This window comes from Bemisia tabaci, chromosome 1, assembly GCF_918797505.1.
Source record: "Bemisia tabaci chromosome 1, PGI_BMITA_v3".
NCBI classification, from domain to species: Eukaryota; Metazoa; Arthropoda; class Insecta; order Hemiptera; family Aleyrodidae; genus Bemisia; species Bemisia tabaci.
The window spans coordinates 22,943,875-22,970,791 of NC_092793.1; the positions used below are offsets into that span (position 1 = coordinate 22,943,875).

General features: G+C 36.4%; 2 protein-coding genes across 4 annotated transcripts; one reads left to right on the forward strand and one right to left on the reverse strand.

The window, feature by feature from the left end:
• Positions 1-73: 73 nt before the first annotated feature.
• Positions 74-5,733, forward strand: BI-1 (Bax Inhibitor-1). Its single transcript, XM_019057289.2, has 5 exons — positions 74-319; positions 2,070-2,299; positions 3,125-3,351; positions 4,103-4,273; positions 5,263-5,733. The coding sequence occupies exons 1-5, from the start codon at positions 273-275 to the stop codon at positions 5,290-5,292; spliced, it is 705 nt and encodes a 234-aa protein (XP_018912834.1). The 5' UTR covers positions 74-272; the 3' UTR covers positions 5,293-5,733.
• On the reverse strand, positions 5,452-26,883 carry LOC109041109 (uncharacterized). Of its 3 annotated transcripts, none has more exons than XM_019057286.2 (11): positions 26,744-26,883; positions 25,648-25,833; positions 24,812-24,997; positions 23,970-24,027; positions 19,683-19,714; positions 14,364-14,589; positions 13,089-13,386; positions 12,209-12,338; positions 10,290-10,550; positions 9,485-9,637; positions 5,452-7,991 (listed from the first exon to the last, which is right to left on the reverse strand). In XM_019057286.2, the coding sequence occupies exons 1-11, from the start codon at positions 26,754-26,756 to the stop codon at positions 7,837-7,839; spliced, it is 1,698 nt and encodes a 565-aa protein (XP_018912831.2). In that variant the 5' UTR covers positions 26,757-26,883; the 3' UTR covers positions 5,452-7,836. The 3 variants fall into 3 exon arrangements, with proteins under 3 accessions (XP_018912831.2, XP_018912832.2, XP_018912833.2); XM_019057287.2 differs by having other exon boundaries at positions 19,683-19,711; positions 26,744-26,882; XM_019057288.2 differs by lacking the exons at positions 19,683-19,714; positions 26,744-26,883.
• Between the last annotated feature and the right edge of the window lie 34 nt (positions 26,884-26,917).

Genomic DNA, 26,917 nt, shown 5'->3' on the forward strand with positions numbered 1-26,917 from the left:
CTACGCTTTTAGCGCTCCCAAGCGGTATGATTTAGAATGAAAACCTTCTAGTTTCTTCCTCATGACGTCATGTTTTGATAAATCATTGTATTACGTACGTCTGAGTCAGTGGTTGTGAGAAAGAGTCCTGAATTTGCGAAATATTTTCTATTAATTCAAGCAGTTTTGGTGCTGTAATAATTTGCTCGTGCGGGAATATTCTTTTCATTTGAATTATATTAGTTTCGATAATCGTTTTTGTTTGTGTTATAATCGTTTAGTTGGTGTTCAAAATGCCTCCGACGGTGGAATCTTTCCTCAACTCGTTCACCCGGACGCTGTATGTTGACCCATTAAGTTTTTCTCCCGTAGCTACATACTTACAACAAACATTTAATATTAACTTCTATTGCAGTTATCCACGATTTCTGCTTCTCTTTCTGCAATATTTCACCCCACGTCACCAGTATTTTACCTAATTGCCTATATGACAATAAGGCTTCATGTACTCAATGGAGTCTAATGGTGACCTTCATTATCAAATTCTTGAATTTTGTCAATAACAAGTCATGATGTCTTATCTTTTATCTCTAGTTGATTGCTGGTCCGGCAATATAAGAAGTAAAATCGCCGATAATGGGATTAGTGTAGCTTGTTCAATACAAAAATATGCATTTCTATTGGTCTCAGCAAGCTCTTTCTAACGTTTCCACTAGCTTCATTGCAGCGATGCATGTTGTTCTTTTGTGGTGTAACTGAACAAACACAGGGTGGTTTTTTCTGCTTGTCATGCGATATGTACATTATTGCTGGATCCAGTTTGGGAAATGATGCCTCTCTTTATGCATCTACTCTAATCTTTCAGTTGTTTATTTATAGAAGATGGAAGTAAGGCCAAATGCCATATTTAGGCGATAAAGCATGGCTATCGGAAACATCAGCATTGAATCCACCTTAATCTGCTTGTACTATGCGTAGTTAGAAAGTTTCCTTCCACCCAAATTCTCTTGGTCATCTCTTCTTGAAATAGAGTACAGGGTACTTAGACTGGAATCACAGGCACTGCTTTACCTTGAATCTGATCTGGTTTCCAACTCAGTCCTACAAGAAACTCTACTTGGACTGCATTAAGCAGAAAGAAACCAAGTAACATCAGCCATTGTCAAATTTCATGGAACAATTTAGTTTTTATTTGAAAGAACAATTGTTCAGGTTTTTTCTAAAAATCTCAGGGAATTTGCTTTTTGCCGTACAGGAAATCTCCTGAAATTTTCAAGAAGATTTACGTTGCCCTTCAACTGTAAAAAAATGAATTATCCAACCAAATTTGTTATTGACTGATGTGACTCGGTTCTTTCCTGCTTAATGTTGTCCACTACATGCAAACTTGCTTGTTGGAAAAACTCATCATGTATGTATGCCTAACATTAAGAGGTGAATGTATATTGTAAAGTGGCGAACAAGCCAAATTCCCCTTATCGAGTTTCTTACAGTGCCATTTACATCCTGCCATCCGAGTTGTTCTAGTTTCAGTTAAGTCCAGCAAAAGTTATGATTTCAACCTTAGTCAATTAAGTTTAAAGTTTTTGTAAATATGTGTAGGATGCATTTCTTCATCTTTTGATGGCTCCAGGGGTGGGATTGTCCAAGGTTGCAATTTTATTTCGATGGTGTTCAGTTTTTGGAAGTATATAAGTACTTATTTGGAGATAATTCACTAATTTAATGGGATGTACATCTAGATTGGGCTTTTTGGAAACGGTAATTGGCCTTGACTTGCATATTAGCTTTCATTGGCAGTTCAAGAAATAAAGCTTCACTACTGTGAAAAAAAGGATGCAAGCTTTACATCTTGCCCTAAGGTCTAAGTCAGTTCACATCCAACTTCAAAACCTTACAGCTTGCACTTACTTAAAAATGATGCATACAAAGTGCCGCATAGTAATTTGACGCCTGAACCTTAGAATAAGCACCTCTGAGCCATAATGAGGGTTGATCATACTCTTTTAAACTTCTTTCATTTAAAATAAGCATTTTCTTATTTCCTCTTTTACATATTTTAACATCCTTCTGGCTATTGTTTTTTTCAGGGATGAACCAGTGCGAGATCATCTGAAGAATGTCTATGCATGCTTGTCTCTGTCACTGATTGTGGCTGCTGCTGGAGCCTATGTTCACATGTTTACTGAAATCCTCTCGGCCAGTTTCCTCACAGTCCTTGCCACAACGGGTCTCTTGCTTACACTCTTGTGTATTCCAGACAATGACAAAAACAGAAACTTGCGTATTGGTCTCCTTTTGGGCATAGCATTCTTTTCAGGTAACTTATCTTGTGTGAAGTTTGAGTGTGTGTTTATAATTTAAATCATAGCTTCAGAATTCTTCTTTGACAATTTTAAGTCAGAGATTTTGAGCAAAGTAGGTTTAAATTAGAATCATGTTGTTTGTAACCGCTTGCAGTAGAACAACACTGACTTTGTAAAACGACCCATTGAGTTCTCTTATTTAATCTCCCTATGTTACACTCAAAGGATTACTGTATCAGTCAATGCTAGAATCGTTTGCCTCCCAAGAGTTTATTTTTGTATTTTCATGTATTGGAACCATCAACCCACAGTCCGTCTCCTGTCGTATGAAGGGTTGTAGTGGTGCCCTTCTGATCAGGAGGTCCCAGGTTTGATTCCTGGCCAGTTGACCTGAGTGTGATGGTTTCAGGCAAAGTTTATCTGTTGCTGGGTTTAAAGGAGCCAGGGAGATCATGCGTAGGATTAGCTGTTTAGGGCTGTTTGAAAATTGGTAGGTTTTAAAAAAAGAGAAAAAAAGTGGTTTGAAAGCAAGTTGTCATGCACTGCGGTCTTTTGCACAGTGAGTAAAACAAGTCCACTGTGTTGTTGCCATGCAGTATAAAAAGTTGCAGTTCTTTCAATTTCCCAAAGAAAGTCCAAGACTTTCAATTAATTTATGTCGAAGTGTACTTTATTTGTGTAAATTGAGAAAGTATTTGGTCTTATAAGAAGCATTCTTCCGGTCGTTTTTCTCAGTTCATAAATTTTTATGGATAGAATAAAATTTTGAAGGTACTCTTCAGCTAACCAAGGCTTTACCTTGAAAAACTTTGTAAGCTAGGTATTCTTTTTGATGACAGGAATGGGTATGGGGCCACTGCTGGAGATCGTCGTTCAAATCAACCCACAGATTGTTATGACCTCTTTCATCGGAACAGCTGTTCTGTTCGGATGCTTCTCAGCCGCTGCATTAACTGCCCGGCGTGGACAGTGGCTCTACCTTGGTGGAACATTGATGACCATGCTGGCTAGTCTCATCGTCCTTTCTCTTGCCAACATCTTCTTAGGCTCTCAGCTCATCTTCCAGGTAAAATTTTCCTCTTCTGTCAAAAAGTGTAAAGAGTGCCACAGAGTCCAATCTGCAGTAAAATTTAAAAAAAAAAAAAAATCTGTTATTAGAAAAGCCGTCATTGGGTTTTACTTAAAGATGAGTTCTGCAAGACAATTATGTTTCGTAATCAATAGGTATCGAAAAATTCATATTTTTTCTGCCTTGCTTGAAAGTATCAGATGCGTTTTAATTCATATTTGAGAAGGAAGGACAGAAGGGGCTTAGTTTTTTCAATTCAATATTACATATAAATGCAGGGATGTAGAAATTTCCAAGCCTTCCCCAAAATCCAATCAGGATCATTCCATGCCAACTGGTGTCACTTTGAAAACTCCAGCGACAAATTATATACGTCCTTCGGAATGCGGTTTCCTCTTGTTTTCACTTCATGATATCTATTTTTTTGTCTGATATGATTTTACTTTAGCTCCTCAAATTGATGGTGAAACTGCAGAAATGCGTATATCCGTTTGCGGCGTTGCAGACTTCCTGCCATACTGTATTATCTACTCAGAAAAAAACTAAACGTTGTTACCTGAAAATTTTAGTGATTTTTTTATCGAAATAAATTTTCAGCTGCTGGCTTTAACTTTGAGTTGTATTTTATCAAAACATACTGCTGCAAGTACATAATAGATGATTCATTCTTTCAAATCGTGGCTAAATCACTGTCTCATTGCAGATACCGGCACGTCATCTTATAATTCCAATTTTTTTTCTTTTGCAGGCATACCTTTATCTGGGTCTCCTCATCATGTGTGGATTTGTCCTTTATGACACTCAATTAATCATTGAGAAACGTCTAGCGGGAGACAAAGACTTTGTCACTCACTCCATAGACTTGTTCATCGATTTCATTGGAATCTTCCGCCGCTTGATGGTTATTCTTTCGCAAAAAGTAAGTTGCCTTGCAACCTACATTATTAATATTCTTGGTTGTTCACAGAATTTTAGAGGGAGAAAATCCTCAAAGGTATGTGATTGAAAAAAAATCGCATCATTTTTCTGTCAATATGCATTTTACAAAGAAAAAATCATTACTATTGATTTTTACATTATTCTCAAGGATTTCAGTTTTTTTCCATCTAATTAGAATCTCTGAAGCTTTCGTTTTGGCCATCTATAACTGGTGAGTTTAAGGAAACTAGAGAGAGAAGAAAAAATTCTAGATTTTCTTTTGAAATTCTTTAGGGGGTATTCTAAAGCTATTTTTTTGTTGCTTTTTCATCTGTCAGAAGCTCTGTAGATATTTCATATCCTTGGAAAATATTTATTATGTATATTTTTTGATTAGCTGATTATTTCTGTCATTAATCAGTACAGTGCAAGCCCAGCTCAGATGGAAGGAACTTATCAACAAAAAAGGAAGAAGGGGGGGCTCTAACTTTTTGGCTTAAATCGTACTATTTCCCCTTTACTGAAATTAGGATATTTGGATGCTGAGACTTCCACAAATTTCTACTACAAAGAATTCGCGGTACCTTGTATGTCCACAAAGTCTTTTTCATTGCAAATCTGCTAAGGTCATTCTTATTTTGATCATACTACATACCATATCTGCAGCCTCTCTAATCGCATATCCTGTACTTTGTTCTTCTGACTAATTTTTTGGTCAGGATTTAATTACAAATTATGTAAGTAATGCATACTTTCAATTATTTCTATCACCTCCCACGTCTCTTTGCCTCCTCTCTATTTTCATTGGCCTTCCAATGAAATTTATCACAAAATCTTTTTCGAGCACATTCTGCTCCCATCATAATTTATTATGCATGCCCTATCAATAACTAGTCATTCTTGTGGATTCCCTCTGATAACAGGGTTTTTAGTAATATACTACTTCAGTGATTGCTCTAAATTTAACATCACCTTTTATTTTGTTTTCAGGAGGAGCAATCAAGGAAAAAGAAAGACTGATATGAAAAAGAAAATGAAAACTAGCTGCGAAGCACTATTGTATTCAACATCTTTTTCTCTTGATTTCAATCATTGTATTTTCCTCGTCCTCCTATTTTAAATACTATATAAGTTATATCCTATATTTTAGTTGAATTTCATAATTTTTCATTTATTTAATTTTATTTTGTTTTTTTTCTTTCTTTTTCTTTAAAAATTTTTCTTACAGATAGTTCTTTGACCATTTTATTTTTTGATACAATTTAGCGGTTACTAAACGAACTAAATCCCAAGTCTCAGAACTCCCTACTGGGTGAAGGTATGCTGTAGTTTCTCTCCATTTAAATAATATGCATTTTACTTTTTGTTAAAATTTTAATACTATGTCTTCACCCTTTTCATCAAGTCAAACTGTACTTACAAATTTTGAGTGGTAAATAAAATCATTTAATTCTTTTTTAATTTGATACTTTATGAGTACCCTCTCCCTAATGAATCTCTTAAGTGGGATACCTCTTCTTATTTCTTGCATGATTGTTAAACTCTGAATTGTTCATGTAATACGCCGATGGTGACTTTTCAGAGGCAAGATGCAAAATTTTTATTACAGTTCTTTCCCTTCTTCAGATTAGTCATCTGCGTTGATTACCGGATCAGACTGAAATCATTTGAACTGTAAGTGATCAGTGATTTTTACTCTCTCTAAGCAAAAGCGTGAGATCAGTTCACTAAGGTTTTGCCAAATTTATTCAGCCATATTTTCTTTGACTGTGTAACTTTTACTTAATCTGACCTTGGCAGTGAATTTGGATTGCATTTTGCAAGAAGAAACCAGGGGCATTACAGTGTAGCAAAGATTGTGCAACTTCTTGCGACTTGGAAGAAAACCCTGATTATCCATTCGCAGTTTCTATCTTTCTCGCTCAAAACTGTAAATTTAAGACAAAAATTACCATGTAAATTTCATATTTTTTCAAGATTTATGTAATTTTATTGCAAAGGATGAAAATGCACAATCTTAGCATCATTGCAATGCTTCTGGTTCCTTTTTGCAAAATGCAATCCATTTATCCTCACTACATTGAGATGTTAAGCATTTTTTTTAGCATCTCAACTTTTCTTTTTAATCCTCTTCTCCAATCAAATATGTTTCAAAGCAAATTAAGCTGTCGATTATTCAAGTTTTTGTTTGAAGATTAGACATATTTAAGAACATTTTTGGTTGAAAATTCAAAATGAGCCGAAAAACTTGCATATGTGCCATAAGGGCAGGATCAAAAGATTGCTCTGAAAAGGGCGCCATTAAAAGGTAAGGAGACTTCATATGCGGGTAAGAAGATTTAAAGACAATAGATGATGACGATTTTGAGAGGAAAACCACTTTGCTTTGGTTGGTACTTCAGTTTAATTACAAAAACATTGTGACATTAACACAAAGAACACTAGACAATTAAAATTACAAGAGGCTATTTACAAAGTTGAATTGGAATTAAACTGAAAATGGAATAAACGGATATTCCAGTCTAGTGATTCATTCATAAAAGAAACTATTACAAAAAGGTATGATAGGATTAGGTAAAATAAAATACCATTCTAAAAATTGGAACACCTCGGAGACAAGCTCTGCAAATTGTATAACCTGCACTAGTCTAAAAAAATATTCCGATTATTTTGTCAATCACTTGGAATTATTTTCTTCAGTGTAAAATTTTACAATAGACTTCTATCTACCATGTTCTACTTTTTTAGTGTTAGTAAAGTTCCTGAGAAAAACAGATGGCCCGGAGAGGGGCAGCAAAGAAAATAAAAATAGACCATCAGAGGTTGGCGAGATCAAAGTATTTTTAGGTTCTGCGATGACATCAAAATTGACTTTTGATTTTCTCCCTGTTCTGGCGTATGAATTTTCTTTACACCTAAATAAAGAACTCCAGAACCACACAGCATATTTCTCACAATACTGGTAAAATTACAGGGAAGAAAGCAAGATGTAAAAGGTGACACCAGTATATAATTTTGAATTTGACGTTATTGGACAAGTTAATGCTGTAAAAACCTCCTACTTGATAAAGATAAGACAAAAAACGGAAGAAAATTTTAGCCCTCAACTCTAGGGTTTCTGGGAAAACTCATAGGAATTTAACCGCCCCAGAAAGAGAAATACTTCATTTCATTTTTTTGAAGCATTATGCTTTTCATTGGTGTAATTTAACGAATTCACTCTGATTGACCAAAGATCTGACAATCCTAAAAAGAAAGACATGATGGGTCTGTTTGGTGTTCGTTTTTGTTTCTAATGCAAGAGGTACACAGACAAATTATTGAGATAAATTAATGTAAAGTATGACTATTCTTAGCTCATATTCAGAACTGGACACTCGTTCTTATTAAACGGGTTTGAGAAACGGATGAAGTACTCCTCTGTCTGAGAAAATGTGCATAACACATCCCATGATACAGTCAAATTCCATATTGAAAAGACCTTGGTCATTATTTGCACAAACATGAATATAAAATTACTTAAAACTTGTAATTACACGAAGTTTAAAAGTAGGCTTTGATCATCTAGTAAGGTCGACTCCTATCTCGGTCGCCACCTCGTCCTCTCATTGGTCCACCGCCGCCTCGACCACCTCGGTCAAAACCACCGCGACCACCACGGTCGAATCCACCTCGGCCGCCGAAACCACCACGTCCTCGACCACCACCATCCCTACGATCTGAAACAAAGATATGAGGTTAATATTCGGTGCTGCGGCATCTCAGTTGACAAAAAAAAAGATGGAATGGAAATGTAAACTCAGGTGAGAAAGAGAGCAAGGGATCAAAGAAAATACTAGAAAAACTAAAATTTACTGACAGTAGGCAACACTAGATCAACAACAAAATCAACCACACCAGCACATTTTACACATCCTTCTTAATATGGTATAAAATTTAAATTTTGGGCTGTTTAACATACTTTTTGAGATTTATGATCCTTATACATTCTTTGTTTAAATCTTAAGTCTTCATTGATTTCCTGTTTTTATAATTAGATGGGTTTTAAACATGCCTCATTTGTGAAAATCTCAGTTTGCTGATATCATCAGTCACTTTCAAGAGTAGCAAATACTTAAAACAATGACATCATTGAAATTCCTGAGGTCAAGCCCTGAATTTGGATGTATGGATTTCTAAAATGGAATGTTGAGGAAAATCTCAGTTAAATAATTTCATCAGCCACTGTCAAGAGTAGCAAATACTAAAACAACGACATCATTGAAATTCATTAGATAACATTCCAAAAGGTTTTTCAATATATCAGACAAAATTTGTGAGTGCCCTCCTAAGCTTGTGATAATTGGGACATACAAGAAAAAAAACCCCAAAGCAGGACATGTTGATCAAGTTGAGCAGATGCTGTTTTACTAGCAACTCAAGTTAAGACCTAAATTGATAATATTGGCCTTATCGGAATTTGGCAGAACCACACAAAAATTTGACTTTGCAAAAAATTTGTCTTATGCGGCAATCAATTTAGAAGAGGTTGACTCAATAATATAATTTACTAAATAATTGCAGCTCAGATTATAGTTTTCATCAAGTATGTCAAGATAGCAAATACTCTTTAACAAAAAAATACATCATGGCGCAAATTCTAAAATCATACTATTGTTTCTCATTGTTCCCAATTCCGTTAACCACAAGAATTATTTCGGATCAATTTGTGTGAAAAAGGATATCATGGAAGAGGAAAAGGGTTCGATATTGAAACTCTTCAAAAAAAAACATCCTTAATAAAGGGTATAAGAACAAATGCCTCAGATAAATAATTTCATCAGCCACGATCAAGAGTAGCAAATACTAAGTTGGCATCATTGAGCATTTCACTTCAGTAAAATTGATAAAATAAGCTTCACTTAGAAGACATAGGATCTCTAATCAATAATAATTTTTTTCAGATTTGGTGATCTAAATTATTTTCGGGAAATTTTAGGATCAGATGAATGTCTTGCGACAAGTGTGGCTCAGAAACAGTATTATCATCAGCCAATCTCAAGATAGCAAATACTCTTAGAAATGAGCATCATTGACACACTTTCCATAAAAAACAGACATCAGTGGAGAGGAGGGGCAGAATGATAACAAAAAGATAATTGAGATTTGAAGTCCAATTAATAGCAAAGATCCTGGGATATGAATGTGATGATTCTTGTGTTTAGATGCTTACCACCACCTCCATAACCGCCTCCACCGGGCGCTCCACCTGCACCAGCTGGTTTATCGGTGTTGCATCGATTACACTGTTGTCTCCAGGCAAAGTTAGTATTTGAGCAATCTACGTTCGGGCATTTCCAGTCGCCTTCTCGTCCGCCAAAACCACCTGGAAGACATCAAAGAATTGTTGAATGTTAAAGCACACAGCAAATATTGGAGTTAAAACATTAAATCAACCAGGGAAGGTAAGCAACAAGTGTATTATTATATCAGCAGATTGGTAACATTACTTAATAAATTTAAAAACTTGCATGCCTTGGCCTGACTTGCTATTTTCCCTGCCAACATACTGTCCACGATCTTTGATTGATTTGATAGGTAAGATAAACTGGTTATTTGGACGCTTCCTTTCTGAGAGCGATTACGACATTTATCAAAGACTTCTCACATAGTGTATGATACCGCTTTGAGGGGTTTTTGGGTGCACTCACATAAATAGTACTAATTAAGCACTCCTGGATAAAATGGATGTACAGTACTGTATAGCAATCAAAAGAAACTGATTCTTAAATGACCTGAACCCTGAGATCCTTCAAAGTACATGCATAACAGGGTCATCTGTATCTCAATGAAGATAGTTTCTTTCAATTCAAGTATGTCCAAATAAGACATGATTACAGACAAAAAATAAGGCTGAAAATCAATCATTGAATGAAAGACTAGGAAAACTTGGACTAGGGAAAGAGTGGCAGGAAGAAATCGCCTGCTTCAATTAAGAAATGAAGAGAGGGGAAAACGAAATGAAAGAGATAATTTACCTCCGCCACCACCTCGTCCACCACGGTCACCTCCTCTTGGTCCACGGTCTTCCCTGTCACGGCCGCGATCTTCTCTATCGCCACGGTCACCTCTGTCATCACGATCCTCACGGTCTCTCATTCCTGGGGGTCCACCGTCACGGGGGCCACCCATGCCACGACCTCCTCCTCGTCCTCCGCGTCCACCACCTCGGCCACCCATCCAGTTATCTTTCTTGGTTGCCATCTGAACCTTGACACGTTGACCTTTGAAGTCTTTGTCTGAGGAAGGAAAAAAAAGAATAACAGTATTAATAAAGGGAGCATCGCGACTTCTATGAGAAACACGCTTGAGAGAGAAACTGAGTAATTGATTGAATGTTTCAGAGTTGACGGGGCTGAATAATCAAGTAGATAGATTTCCGGCACGGATGTCTCTGACCTTTATGTTCCTGCTCTCCAAAGACACTTTCTAAGACTAGAGACCGTCTTCAAATGTCACAGGATCTAAGTGAAGAAATTGGAATATATATTCGGAAGTAGTAAAAAGGAGAGGAAACATAATTCAAGGTTTGTGCAACTTAAAGAATATTAACTCAAGAATGTGCTTCGCAAGCACAATTCAAGACTTTCTTCGCAATTTTTTCCTAAACTCACAGTTACCTTCCTGAAACATCAGTAGGAGTCAGATTTTATAATTCTCTTTAAAGAGAGATGTAATTTCCTTAGTAAATAGAATGTCTTCACAAACAATCTACATTTATCATTTTGAGTGTTAATTCTGAACACCACGAATTTACCTCTAACAATGGAGAATTTGCATGCAAATTTTTGATTGGTTCATCTGAAAGTGCTGAAAGAGATGATAGCAGTATTTTTTAAGATGGGAAATAGTATTGAGATAGATTTAAAAGTGAGAAAATGCACTGTCAAGTGACATCATCTGTGAGCACTTCCCATTTAAACACATGCCATGTATTTTAGCAGATTAGACCATTTGGTCGTTTCTCCTCCAATAATTGTTCAATTTATAAACCAAGGGTATCCTCGGGTTTAGTTCTTTTAGTAGTATCAACTTAAAAACAGATGAATCAACTTTAAAACACCGGCAAGTTCTCCATTGCGGACTTCTTAGGTAAGAGGGCTTAATGAGGCTTCCAATTATTCTGCTAGGATTGTGCAATGCGATTCTACAATTTTACATAACCTATCTGAAAGCTCTGCTATAGAGTTTTTCCTGGATCTCCTCTGAATTTTTCCTCCCAATTGTAAAAAAGTAAGTTGAATTTGAATGAATTGTTTTCATTGCAAATGCTACGAAAAATTGCATAATATTATCGCAAATGTTTCAGAGTTGACGGGGCTGAATAATCAACAAGATAGATTTCCAGCACGGATGTCTCTGATTTTCATATTCCTGCTTTCCAAAGATAGTTCCTAAGATTAGGAACAATCTTCAAATGTCACAGGACTTAGAGAAACAATTGGAGTGAGCCTCATACGTTCTTTTACCTGAGAAGCTTCCGATTGATAGTAATTAAGCACTTTCCAAAACATCAGGCACTTTCAAAGCCTTGAAAAACAATTTAAATAATTAACACTTTATTGCACAAATCATGTGTTTGTGCAGTGCATATTTGTAAGGGCACTCCTGCAGGAGGAAATGAAGAAGAGATATGTTAGATCAGAAATAAGCCCAAAAAACGACTCCTTAAAACTAAATTTGGTTCTGATGCTTTGAAAATTTTTAAATAATTCAGGAAAGAAGAAATGAGGTTGATGAATAATCAAGAAAATTTCTCCAAAAAAAGAGGGGGGTGGGGTCATCTATGTGATGGGCACATTCAAATTTTTAGCTTCGATTTCAGCCTCATACTTTCAGAGATCAAAATAAAATGTTCGAAGTTTGAATTCAAAAGATTTTGAGTTCCTGTACTTACCATGGAACCAGGTGATAGCAGATTGGGCTGTGTGTGCATCATCATAGGTTACGGTTGCTTCTCCTTTTGGCCGCCCTGTCTCTTTATCCTTGTACATCCAAATCTTCGGCTTACCAGTTCGTTTGTCACTCTGTAATCAGAGAAAATGTAATGATTGACGGTACAGAATTACAATATGATTATCTTTTTGTTCATAAATAAAGATTTAATAATTCCGTTTGGTGTCAGCATGGTGAGTCCACAAGGGTAGGATCATTATATTTAAAAAAAATCACTACATATCTAGTTAGCATAAGCAGTATAATATACATTTTGTTGTTTCTGAGATGTTTACGAGGCAACAGTTCTTACTCTGGTCAAAAAGTTCTAAGTAGTTAATAAAATCAAGAACATTGAAAACTTCTGAGGAAAATTTCAAAAACCTCCAGCACACAAAATTTCAGAAACCTTGAGGAAAAACTTCAAACTAGCATTCCTATTTTCTGTATCTTTACTCTTACAAATTTCGACATTAAAAAACAACTGAGCTCTTAATGAGTGATGATATTTGACGTTTTAGAGGTTTCCACAGCGAGCACAGAGGAGAGGGAAGCAACTTGGGTTGCTGCATTTGCTGAAAACTTGTGGACACTTGACTTTGGAATCAATTTACTGTTTGTACTTAGCACGTGAAGTGGAAAAAATCAAGACAACTAAATATTTGATCAAAGAAACAGCAAAATTTGGGTCACAACGAACTACTGGAGCTCATAGTGACAGATGGGCTTAAATAGGCGTTTGGTGCAATCTGAGGTTCAAGAAAATGAGGACTGTAATTAAATATATCTTGCAGAGGTAATGAAAGGGAGAAATGCTTGCATAAATATAAGATGATTTATACCTTAATGATTCCTATTGCTCCAAAGTGAGACTGAATATCAGCTTCCAATGTTTCCGCTGGCATCCCAGATACAAAGATCGTATCCTCTTGAACAATGTACTCATCACCTCCGGCTCCTCCTCCGCCTCCGAATGAATCCACAGCACCTCGGCTGTCATAACCGCCTCGGCCACGACCACCACCACCAAAGCGATCGCCGCCACCACCACGTGAATCCACATCATTGCCGCCACCATAACGGTCATCATCTCGGCCTCTGCCACCTCCACCATACCGATCTTCTCGGCCACCGCCGTACCTGTCAGAAAAAAATAATAAATTTAAGATAAAGAATGGATGACTGGAGCAGTGCTGCGGCAATGCTAAATAATTTCTCCTGCTTAACAATTCCTACTATTTTCCACGCCAAAGATGAGAAAACATCATTCAGCGATAGGGCCATTCAGAAAGAAAGAACTTTAAACATAAATGCAAGTTGGATAGGAAAATCCTAGAATTCTCTGAAAGTATAAAATAACTCTTTAGTGTTTTCCCTGTTGTGGAGAATCTCTTATTTTAGCATAGAAAAACTTTTAGGGAAGTAAAGCAGAAAATGAAAATTAGCCCCATTTTGTAAGGTTTCAGTTTATAATAAAAATTAGAAGCGTGCAGCAAAATAATGGAACTGCATCTTCTTTTTTCAGTCCCCTAAGTATTTTCCTCCAAAATTTTCAGGAATTTAATAGATAGTAACTTACAGGTCATGCGTACTCTATTACCAGCCATAAAATTTGAAAGCGTTTAAATTTGTATCAATAGAATGATGACTTTCACCGAAACATTTGTTAAGAGCCGCACTGTCATCTCTCATCAAGATTATTTTATTATGAGCAAGCTCAATGCTGATCAACTGAACTACATTTCCTATTCAGGAACTACTGTTTGTCGATCAGTATAGAAGCAACAAATGTGACATTAGTTACCCTATGTACATACATTTTTTACGGAAGAGTCAGAAATTATGGATCCCACTTGCAAAAAGTAGTCCAGTTATGACATTATGGCAATAAATGTACTTCCTTCATTCAATTACATGACTAGAATTGAACTTAGATGATATTGTAAGGTATTCCTATGACTGGTTAGCTTGCTGACACCCTGTATCAGCGCAATTAACAAAACAAAAAATAAAAAAATTTGAAATTCTGAGAGAATTTTTGGAATTAAAAGTATAGATAATAGAACTTCATTCTCACATTCTGGGAAAAAAATTGTGAACATCCGTTCATCTCTTACCTGTCATCTCGACCTTTGTCACCATATCTGTCACTACCACCACGACTGCCATATGAGTCACTACCTCTATCACCATATGAGTCACGGCCACGGCCTCCACCGTAGTCATCTCGACCTCCTCTGAAGCCACCACCGCCACCGCGGCCACCTCTGAAACCACCATCACGATCACCTCGGTCACTGTCTCGATCACGGCTCCTGTTGCGGTCGCCATAATCATCCCCGCCTATTATCAAAACAAAAGACCAAAATTAGTACTGCAATAACACATAATTTTCACTAAAATCTGAAATAAATGAAAACAAGACAAAGGAGAAAGAATAACGGCAGGGCTGCAGAGCAAAGAGTAATTGCATTCTCTATTCTAAAGAACTTTCCTTTCATCACCAAACTCTGTAATTTAAACAATTGCAAAATTCTATTGTTGACTATCATTGCTTGCAGCACATTTGAGAGAAAGAAGTTTTCTTCTTCCTTATTTTTAAAGGAAGGTATGTATGTGATATTTACTTCCAATTGACTTTTTCTCTTTCACAATTTGATATTGCACTAGAAAAATTTTAAAATACACGAGACCTTCTGCAGCCCTCTGATGATATTAAGATTCATGGCTGAGACGATGATACGAAAGGCGACTAAAAATTATCAACTTAATAGAGGGCTAGTGGAGGGGATTTGTTCCTCACACAAAAATACAGTAAAACAAAAAAAAAAAAAAAAAAAAAAAGGAGGGGGAAAAAGTAAGCCAAAACACATGTGTAGACACACGTGTCGGAGAGCTGTGCATACAATTGAGAAATGAAGATACTGAGATTTCTAGATAAAAGAAATTCTTACTTAATAAAAAAAAAGATCTATTCATAAACTACAAAAATTCAATGCCATAACTACCATAGTTGATATCATCAAAAATTGCTGGCATGACTTTACCCTCAAAAAATAATGACAGAAAGTGAATGGAATATCCAATAATTGGAGCTATGTGTTTTTCTGGGTGTAGTAGGAAATGTATAAAATATGTGTAAGCAAGACGGAAACCCCATAGAAAGAAGTTTATAGTGTACATTAATTGGGCAAACTAAATTAGCAGGAATTCCTAACATAATCTTTCAATCTAGATCTGGACTTGAGTCGAAAGAAAAATACAATCCACATTCATTTAACACTCAAAATATGACTACTGCCTAGAGGGAGTTAACTGTTAGTTACACTTTCCAAATATTGTGGATGCTAGAGGCTTTTTACTTTCTCGCTCCCCTAGGGTAGAGAGGAAGTATTGTCATCCTCCAAGAAAAAAAAAAAAAGTTGAAATTCCATCATTTTTTTTTTTTTGTGTACTATAAAAAAATAAAAAAAAAGGTAAAAAGGTTGAAAATGATTTCACCTATGTTAGATGATATTATTTTAGGCTGGACTAAATTATTTTTCTGCATTAGATAAAATCAAAATGTCATCCGATTGTGTTTCGTGGTATAATTGTGCCGGACTATTTCCTTAGATTTCTTAAACATTGAGTTCTTGAAATCAGGTGAGTTTTGTAACATGTTTCAAGCTTCTTGAGAAGAGGATAATGACACCAGCTTAAAAAAAATTAAGCCGTGTCCGTATTGGAAATGATTGAAGTCCTAGGATATGCGGCAGTTAATCTTGTTTCTGGAGTATGTATTTCATACGAGGTTTTTGTCTACTGCATTTTATTGAGGAAGTTTGTTGAAAACTAATGGCGCATTTTCCTTGAAAAGATCTTCTATTTCGGGAAAGGATGATAGAAATATCGTTGAAATAACTCTTTCAAAACTATCATCAAAGGAGTAACTATGTGTGCTTGTGCTTAAAATACACACTTTGCGAATATAACAAGACCCAGTGTGATTTCTAAGAAGTAAATTGAGTCCCGGAGATCAGAAATCACTTGCTTCAGCAAGGCACAGATAAGTTGTTGGAAAAATGCAAGGACTGTGGACAACGTGAAGGCGGGGAGTACAGTGTCTTCACTTATTGGAGGCAATAGCATTTTGCGTAAATTAGCTATTCGTCGTGCGAAAAGCTAATGAACAAGCTTTAATAGATGAAGAAAAGAGCCAAGTGCATTTACGGTGTGCAGCGTTGGAAAGTCAAAAAACATTCTGCACCCTTGGAAAAGCCTTCTTTTCTCTTCAGATACTCTTGAAATTCTATTGATGAAAAAACATGAGCTGCCATCCGAAATATCTAATAACAGATCAGCATCAGTAGAAATCGCAGTGTATGCCTGAGATTAGTACTTAGTGCTTGTTGACTGAGAGAAAATGAGGTCAGTTTAAGGGATAGCAGACAATAAGAAAGAGGGTGCTTGATATCCAAAAATTCACATTCCACGTGTGAAAAAGTAAATTAGGTAGCTCATATACGTTTTTCTGATTAAATTATAAATTGTATAATCCTGCTTGGAATTTGTCCATCTCTTTCAATTTTGATACAGATTTCAATAAATGATCACACCTTAAACCTAGTGTTCTGCTGTATCTCCAGCAGGTTTTTAACCATGATAATAACTTATAACCTGAAGTTGCCATTAACTTATTCAGATGATAATCATGTACTAGACACCGACCGCTCCATGGGACTAGTCAACTAGGGAGCAAAATACTCAGTACCTAGTAAAAATTACTTTCGTAAATGGACAGCTTTCATTAAACACTGGAGATCTATGTGACGCGACTGAGTTACTCTATTTTCTTCGTCAAGACCCATCCAATATTTGATCAACTTTTCTTGAATTTCCTTTGGGTCCTGCAAAACCACTCTAGTGAGTCTTTCAAGCACTTTTTCTACTTAATCAGAGAACAAACCTAACACGGACAAAAAGTAACTGATACGAGTATCCACAGAATGTCGTAGCCATTTTCGTGAGCATTTGGTGAAAGCAGTGAATCCTTGATGAATGCTGTATTTGTACTCATGGAAATCACATATCAGGTGATAATACCATTTAGACTTTAGATACACAGCTTCAAATTTCCCATCGTTTTAAGTGTGGATGGTGCAGTAAATCTTGAGAGCAGACATACTGGGAGTCGCAGAGAAGTTGGTGAAACATTTTATAAGTGATGACAAAAATGGTATTTTTTCTCTAGTTGCTGACTGCTGTCAAGGGAGCTGGCTGAATTAGAGATGAATTACATGAGAAAATTCGTAAACCATTCATGATCCCACAGCAGGATTGTGCTTGCATCACAGTAAACCAACTTCCTAAATTTCGTGAGGACTGAAGAGATAGGTTGAATGCATATACGCCAGCGGAACGCACTGAGCAAACATATCGACCCAAACTTCATTCTCTATTAAGACGTATACTAGTATGTCATCATCTAATATCCTTGCTTTATCATTTCTTTTTCTGTACTTCCGAAGATGTTTCTTTTTTCAAGGGTTTCCTAAAATCCGTGTTTCTAAGTTTCTTGATTGCCTTTTCCCTGCCCTGACACATTTTTCATTCTGTCAAGGAAATATTTGCGCTAAAGATGAAGAATTCCAGGTTAGGAAAAACGAGTTTGGAGATCCTGGCGGAATGAACTGAAGAAGTCGCAGAATCTAACTGAGATTTTACAGGACCATGATTAACGTGATAAATTATGTTTAAAAATTGCACACTTTCAAGGCTCGTTCACAAAAAATCTCAGATGTCCGTACTTTTAGTTGAAAGACTGGATGCATCCTGTACATTCATACAGCCCTTCAAAATCCGTGCTTCTTCAGAGTGTTTGTACTTTCCTCATACATTAGGCACCCTGTAAATTTTCTCGAGAGCTTGAATTGCTGCGATTTTAGAATGTCTTCAATTCAGTAAATATTGAGCTTCATACCCCTTTTCAACCTTTGTGACCTAATTTCTTCCAAAATTAGGATAACTGACCCCGAGTCTTAATTTAAGAGAGCATACAGCTACATACTCTTTCAAAAAGTTTGACAAATAAAGAATAAGATGTAAAAAGACAGGCCTGGATCATGACATGATACACCAATTATCTTCACCTTAGAGTAAAAATTTTTTTTCTCGATAAGTACTCCTGACAAGTATAAAATGGCAATTGGGCATTTCAGAGTACAAGGCTGCGCTGTGAAAGCGGCTTTACATATGTCCTTCTGACAAGTTATAAACTTATCATGCGAAACTTGGAACATCCTTGCCATAGAGCGAATGACCAAAAATGCGATTACCTTTTAAAACACGATGACAAGATTAGACTAATATCCATCTTGGTACCCTCTAATAATTACGAATAGATATGATGACATTAAAGGATCCCTCGGAATCCACATCCAGTTATAAATCATTGTATCAGCAAAAATATTTACTTGATACACCAGTAATTGAAAGGTAGTTTTCTAGAGTAATGCGAAAAGCTACACCAGATTTCACATTTTTGGAAAGAAGTAAGAGAAAGGAGAGTCTACTACATCGCTACAGTGAAACCTTATAGCATCACTTGCCAATGTATGAGAGTGAAAAGTAACTACAATTTTTTTTCTTCTCTTCCAAATGAAGTTTATTCTTACGAAGTGATAACAATAATGTGATCTGATCATGAACGTAGACAGCATTAAGGGCTGTTAAAAATGGCTTCAAAAAATTATGAGATGTTTGAGAGGGAAGATTTAAAAAAAAATTGATAGGAGTAAGACACTCTTGTTAGAAGATGTAAAAAATAAAGTAAAATAAAGAGAAATAAATTGAACGCAAATTGCTTAGGAAAAGATCTCTGTTCCTGAAGGATTTGGTCTATTAGATGAGGTAACTTGAGACAACTCACTGAACATTTGTGATTGCATTCATTGGCAACATTACTTCCTTACTTACTTTAACATAATTTTGGTTACTGCGTTCAAGCGAAAAACAATTACTAGTTCTGTAGGAGGGAAAAAACTTAAGAAAGGGATCGATGGATTGAAGGGGCTGAGTTTTACAGGAATGCATTTTCCGCATTTTGGAGAAAAAGTAAGTTCGGAGTAGTTTTAAATTCAACTCGTCATAAATTTTCTCTTATCAAAAAATCGAGCTCTGAGGGGATATTGAAACATAAAATATTTGTTCTTGTCCTTGACATTGGGTTTAACTCCTTAAGGGGAGGGTTAAACTTCAAACTTCTTTTTCACCATTCAAACTTGGTGCATTTCTATAAAACTCTGCCCAGAAAGTCAATGATTAATCTTGAACGAATAAAACGACCCTCAGAAATGGGAGAGATAAGTTCAAAAACAACTTGCGTTCATAGTACGTTAACCATAATAACCATAAAAGAATGAATATGATACATCAGATATAACCGATGTAGTTACCTTTATTAAAACCTCCCCTGGAGCCTCTGCTACTAGAACAGAAGCAATCAAAATCGTGGATCAGTAGACGCTCAGATACCAGAGATTAGTGAACAGAATTTGCAACTTCATTCCATGCCGCAGTCAAGACTTCATCCTCAAGATGAAAACTTTGCTTCTAATTAGTCCGTCAGTCAGTCAGTCAGTTAGTTCATCAGTCAAAAATCAGTAGTATGTGATGTCAAACAATTTTGACAAATCATTTTATAACAGGAAATGATAAATGATCTGAACAGAAGTGCAAAATACACTAGCCATCAGTCTTTGAAGTTACTTTCTACCTAACTTAGCAAAAAAAGACAGAGATACTGATTCATTTTTTCACTGAACTGGAGGAATAAAACAAGTTGCCACTCAATTAATAGACCACTAAGACAGAGTAATAACATAAGAATTTAGCACATGTATTTTGCTCAAAATTTCACATAGAACTTGTTGAACTCATCGACAACTTCCAAAATTAACTTATAAAAAACGTTTTCACGCTGTCAATGTACGGCAAATTAGACATTGGAATAAATCTATACATTAAGTAAATAACTCACGCTTGAGTCCACCCTTAATTCCTCTAATACATGGTACCTTCAATCTTGTTAAAGAAGGTAGTAAGTATAGAGGAAACTAGACGAACAACACGTAACATTGTAAAATAAACCAAAATTAGTTTAGTGCTCTCTTTAACTCGATTATTTCTGTGAGCAGGAGTGTGAATTAACAGTCATGAATAGTTATTTTCTCAATAATAATGAGTGTGATTTCATAAGTTCTAATCGTGTTCTGCATAAAATTTAAAACATATTTTATGATTCGTTATTTTTTACTCTGTTTAGTGGTCCATAGGTGGTTGTCATGAGACTGGAAAATAGAAAGAAAGCATCAAATACTTACTGAGAGAAAAGACAAGTAAAAAAAAAATTATGCCCCCTCAATTCTGCTTTTTTTCTCTCTCCCCCCCCCCCCCCCCGGGTCTTTTCCGGGAAGCAAAAAGAGTAGTCTTTACACAACTGAGGCATTGGCGTATTTCACCTACTACAAAATAGGAAAACAATAAATGGAAAAAAGAATGGTTGATGATGGCAGGGTTAAAAATTATTGGGAATTGATTTCAGGCTTTCAGTAGTGAGGCTCGATCCTATCACCTCTTAATATCGTTGAACCTCGTGGTAAAACTAGCTAAGTTCTTTGAGTACCTGCTAAATTTAAACGTAAGTTTCAGATTTCCAATTAAAAAAAAGTCTGAAAGTTAAAGAAGTATACTTCACGGCAAAGTAGTATAAAATTCAACGGAGTTAAGTACTTTTTACCGGATGCTCAATGTATCATTTTAAGAGTAGCTTTTGAAATTTGAACCAAGATTTTCAAAATATTTTATGAACATTATCTGAAGCATAAAAAGCCTCAGCAAATTTTACTATCTGACGCTGTAGCTTGCATAATAAAAAAAATATTGTTCTTGAGGCTTCGAGTTTTACGCAGGACCTTGATTATGAAAAAATATTGATTTAAGACTTGATTTCGTTTACCATTCTCACTGTAGTTGGACGATGATGGACACTAAAAACTAGGATCCAAAGATTCTTGAATACCCATCAGTTATATCAAAATCTTCTGACTCATCTAGTATTGTGTGTTATGCACTTACTCAATTCAAACCACTTCCTCAATCTTTTAATATTAACTGAACCTTTGATCTCTCAATAACATGAGTACCAATTCATTACGCGATAGTTGAGCTAACCTAGGCAGATGCCCAGAGATGCAGTTTGATATAAGGACCACTAAGATTCTGGATAAAATGGAGGTTGTGCTATTATTAATTAACACCTCCAAAACCAACCGAGCCTCGCACGAATCATGATTCAGTTACAGGAGGGGACTCTTACCACGGTCCCGTGTTAGTCAAGTCGTGAGTTAAGAATACCTTCATTTCGGATGAAACTTAATAATAACACCTGTAGACAACATTTGTAGAAAAACAGGAATTTTTTCATTAAAATTAAGAATATACCAGGAAGAATCAGTGAAGCAAAAGACCAGTTCTAAATACTTTGTGCGATGAAATAAAAGGTCACCAGTCCGAGGAGATTTTCAATTTAGTTCCCTTGCATATAATTACTTAAATACCAAGACCAAGGATTTAAAAGTGCAGTACCTACTTATTTCACCGCACTATTCAGTCACTGAGTAAAATAGGCAGTGACATTAATTATCTGAAAATAATATTTCCCGATCTAAAAAGACTAACACTATTGTTTGCGGTGCATAATAGCCACATACTGAGGCAACTTCTGTTTCTCAGGGAGATTTCAACTAAAGTATAACCGACCCCAGAAAAAAAGCTCTTAAATAATTAATAAACGTGTAAAATGTTCAAAACAAATAAGAACTGATGGAACTGACATCAAATAAACTTTTTCTGTTTCCACCAGAAGAGACATTGAGTGCACAGACTAGAGAACATCTGCGAAAAAATGTATTGTATTTCTAAGTTGGTTCTGGACATGGCGATACATATAAATATATATCACAAGAGGAAGCCGAGAAAGCTAATTTTGTAGTCAAATCTTGGGCTATATTTTTCTTGAAATAGCCCAGTCTGTCCTAAACTTGGCAATGAACGCATTAATTTGTAAGTCCTAATTAGTAACCAGTGAACTATGATCACTGTTATTTGCCTCAAGGAAAGATTGCACTATTTAATAATTTTAAGAGTCATGAGAGCCTTTTTTCACGAGGTTGGTCAGAAATAGAGAAACTTTGAGGTAGAGGTTAACTGGGTTGAGCTGGTGGAGAGCGCTTCGAAGCAAAAATAAAATGATGGTAATAGTGATGTAAGCTAGAAGTGCTACCCGTGCTGACTTGATGGCTATACCTATCATTGATGTTCGTAAGCACGTTTACAAGAAGTCAGAAAGAATTTTCTTCAGCTAGGTTTGCTAACATTTTTACCCTGACACAGCTGAATGTTCTATTGATCATTGCAACATCATTTAACAGACTTCGGTCCTTTAAAAATTCACAAGTAAAAAGTTCTGCACAGGTTAGGCTGAATGTTGTGACCCTAATCTTTATATTTCAAACATTGGTGTATACTTTTCCGCGAGGTTCAAAATTGTACGTTGTTAATTAGTGCACAAATATTTTTCAGATTTCTACAGAGCATGCCACGCTGTATGAAGTAACGTTGACTTCAAGCACTGATGGGAAAGCATGTTCCATTGAGCCTACCAATCCCAGTAAAAAAATTCAAGAAGAAACCAGATGTACGTCTCAATGATACACAAACTTTGATTTAAACTCCATTCCTGTGGTATGGTCCATCTGCTAAACTAGAGAATTACCAAACGTGGAAAAACCAGACTCAAAACATGATGACATAAAATACTGTCGAGAGAAGAACACATATTTCTTTTTTTTTTTTCATATAAATGATAAAAATAAGGAATGTTTGCTTGAGAAAATAAATTGCTCAGCAAAGCACACGCTCCCTTACTTGATGAGTAGTTCCGGAAAATTACCTATGACCTTTTATTTTTCAGTTTTCTCAAAAAGTTTTGCAGTTCCCCACTCTTCCAGGAGAATAGTTACCAACTTTGTTAGCACCACTAACCATCCGTAGACTAGTAGGTTTACACTTTCAGGTCGCTCCAACAAGCAGAAAATTCTGTTGTTAGATGGGCGTAGAATAAATTATTCATTGAAGTTGATCCAGAAAGTGCATGAAAAATTACAAATACCACTGAGAAGTTCAGACCATACCATGTGAGGAGAATGAGATACAGTCACAAAATAGAAATACTTGGTATATAATGATCAAATACTCAGAAAAAGTCTTCCCAAGTACGACGCTGAGCTATTGCTAAAACAGGATTCCAACTGAGCTCATCTAAGAGCCAATCATTATTTTTCTAATGCATACCAACTCCTTTGTCTGCTGAATTGGGCACTTGCAACATGGAATGCCAAATTGGTTGAAAAATTAAACCTTCTAAACTCTGTCCTGAATGTTGAAGTATCTTGTTGGATTACAGACATATCTTCTTGGAATCATGTTAGCTATTTGACCCATTCATTTACTAACAAGGCGAAACCTTACTTCAACTTGAAATGAACTAGGTGTAATTTGTACCTTCAAAGAAATTGACCCCCAAAAAAATTTAAATAAAAAAAATGAATAAATAAAAAAAAGCCAACCACTAGACTTTATGAAAACACCAGGAGAAAAGGCAATAGAAAAAGGGGACTCACTCATAATCGCGGCCTCCAGCACCTGAACCATTGAAACTGTCATTGCCACCAGGACCGGCTAACCCAAGAAAAAAAAAATTAACACAAAAAAATAATTAATTGGACTACATTTACTCCAAGACATAGGTCAGATTCATATAGATTTGAGAGAGCAGTGTTTTAATTTACTTCTTCGTTCAATTTACTGACTGTTGACTTAAATAAACGTAGTTATTTACAGAAATTCAGCTGGAATTGTTATTTTGAGGCATAATAATGAATGAAATTTACGGCAACACTATCACAAATCAAAATCTTACGCAGAAAATAATTCACACAACAAGATGTTCAGCAATGAATTCATATTGCATGGTACTTTAATTGTTATCTTGAAAAAGGCTTGTGATACACAGTTAGTTTACTTGAGGAAAGATTTGGAATAAATTAGGTAGAATGCTTCAAACTTTTTAGAATTATTTTAAATTTCTTAAGCAAGGCATGAAGGCCCATGATGGGCACATACCTACACATTAGTGAAGTAATCCATCACTTACATAAGTTAGTTTTCAATCACATCCTTCCGATAACCAGCAACTTAACTAGAAGTTCTCCGTTCTCTGGCAACTCCTTGTGCAAGGACTATTTTTGGGTGAAATTTTATGGGAATCCTGACTGAAGCTTACAAGCTTTATGATCGATGGTAGCAGGGTGGTTTGAAAAGTAATTCCCATCTCTGCCAGCCCACCGAGTCTGCGTACCTCAAAATAATTATTTTCTTCCTCTAGGGAGAGTTATAGGACCTTGGAATGAGGAAATTTTTCAATTATGGAAGAAGAATGAATAAGGACAAAATAGGTATGTACCTTTACTGCCATAGCCACCTGAGGGTGGAGGGCCTCCACGGCCGCCGCCACCAGCTGCTCCACCGTAACCTCCACTGGCAGGAGGAGGTTGTTGGAAATTGGGGGCTTGCGCTGGGTAATTAGGATTTGGCGCACCTTGACCTGGGAAACTAGCTTGCTGGCCTCCATAACCTCCAGCTTGATACCCTGAAACATGCAAAAGATGCTCATAATTTCTTCATATCCAAATACCCTGGCTTTTTACTGGCTCTTGCACTAAACTTCTGTCAGTTAATTTTCTTATAAATAATTTGTTATACTGATACTCCAACTCCAGCAAAACTTTGGAAGGGATCCAGGGTTCCTACTGTGTTTCGACTTCCAAAGTCCCTACGATTTCCCTGATTGATTGCATAAACTAACTCTTTCCAACTTCATTTGTCACAGAGGTGTAGCACTATCACTCTTCCGAGGTTTTGATAGCTAATAACTTAAATAGACTACCCCTGTATTTGGAATTTCTTGTTTAACTTCACTACTACACAATCCTATTCTGAGAACAAAGCAGGCTTAATGGTGTTCAAATACCAAGATAAAATTTCCATTTGAAAAAGCAAATATTTAAGAGTCTTTCTCAAATTCTCTGGGTTTTCCCTCAAAATTCCATTCCAGGGGTTTTCCCGCAGGTAGAAACCCTGACAATTCCTACTTCTGAAAATTCTAACTATAAAGAAAAGGGTATAAAAATTACAAGTCTATACATACACTTCTGGCTCAGACAACAACAAGGATAACCCTGGAGTAATTATTACAACTGGACTTAGACCTAGGTTAAAATAAGATTATCGGTCACCAACCTGGATTGGCACCATAGCCACCAGCAGCAGCGCCGCCACCGGCTGCAGGAGGTGGTTGCTGACCCCAAGAGGGTGGCATAGCACCACCAAAACCAGGGTACCCTACGGGTGGGAATGTGCCTCCTGGCTGCGCTCCATAGCCAGGGTAACCGCCCGGAGCACTCCCATAATTAGGAGGGGCGTATTCTGAAACAAAAATTTCACTGAGCTACAGGGCCACTTCAAAAAGCTATAAAAATAAATTAAGACACTTCAAGCGAGAGTGATTTCAAGAGCAAGTTGCTCAACAACTAGGTACTGCTTCCATGTCCTGCTATAGTAGGAGCAGAATATTACTATTTCTGCATCGTCAGCTTCGCCTCCACTGATGCTGTAACGTAGGGCAGACACTGTAGCTTTCAGTCCAGATGTTGACAGATAGAGCCTCATCCCTTGAACCACTTTGTCTTATTTGACGATTATACTCGTCAACGCACGCCTGGAACACAGCTCAGTTGCAGAGTTAATTCGCGCCATCTGTCAGCGTTGCTGAGTGATTGTTTTGTTCTTCCAATAAATGCGGTCTCAAGCATGGCAACATGGACAGATGGCGTGAGTTAACTCATCAGCAGAGATATGTCCTAGGCGCACACTGACAAGTATATTCTTCTGAGGCGAAAGAAATGGGCTCTGGCATTATTATTGCAGTCACTTGCAGGAAAAATGTTCAGTAGGACTTAACACTGATTGCTTCCTTCAAAATTCTACTAAAGACTTTCGTGATGTAATACTTCTTTGCAGCATCTGAGTGAATGAGCGCAAATCATAGAGCATCGGAAGTGCACAAGTGATTGACCGACTGTTCAAAAGTTTGATGGGATGGTGTGGAAATGAACATAGCGTAACTAAGAGAGTCTTAGATAAATAGTTAATCCGACAAAGGTGAATTTCTCAAATCAAAAGGTAAATGAGAAGAATGTGGCCCCATAGATTGAAGCAATGTGGCCTAAAAATAGCATAGTGCCCATCGGCATGTGCCAGAAATAATCCTCAATAGTCAGCAAAGAACGTGGTGCAGTGTCTGAAAGAGAGCGAGAATTACAAGCTAATAACTTACGATTGCTGGCCATAATAAGGAGATCAACACAATTTTAAAAGGAAATTAAAAATTATTAATAAAAATGACGAGGAGTGGCTACACAACCACAACCAAACGGAATACAAAATGGCGCAATGGCGGCGGACGCGGCGGATCAGAAATCTGCCGGTAACAATGATGTCAGATTGTTTA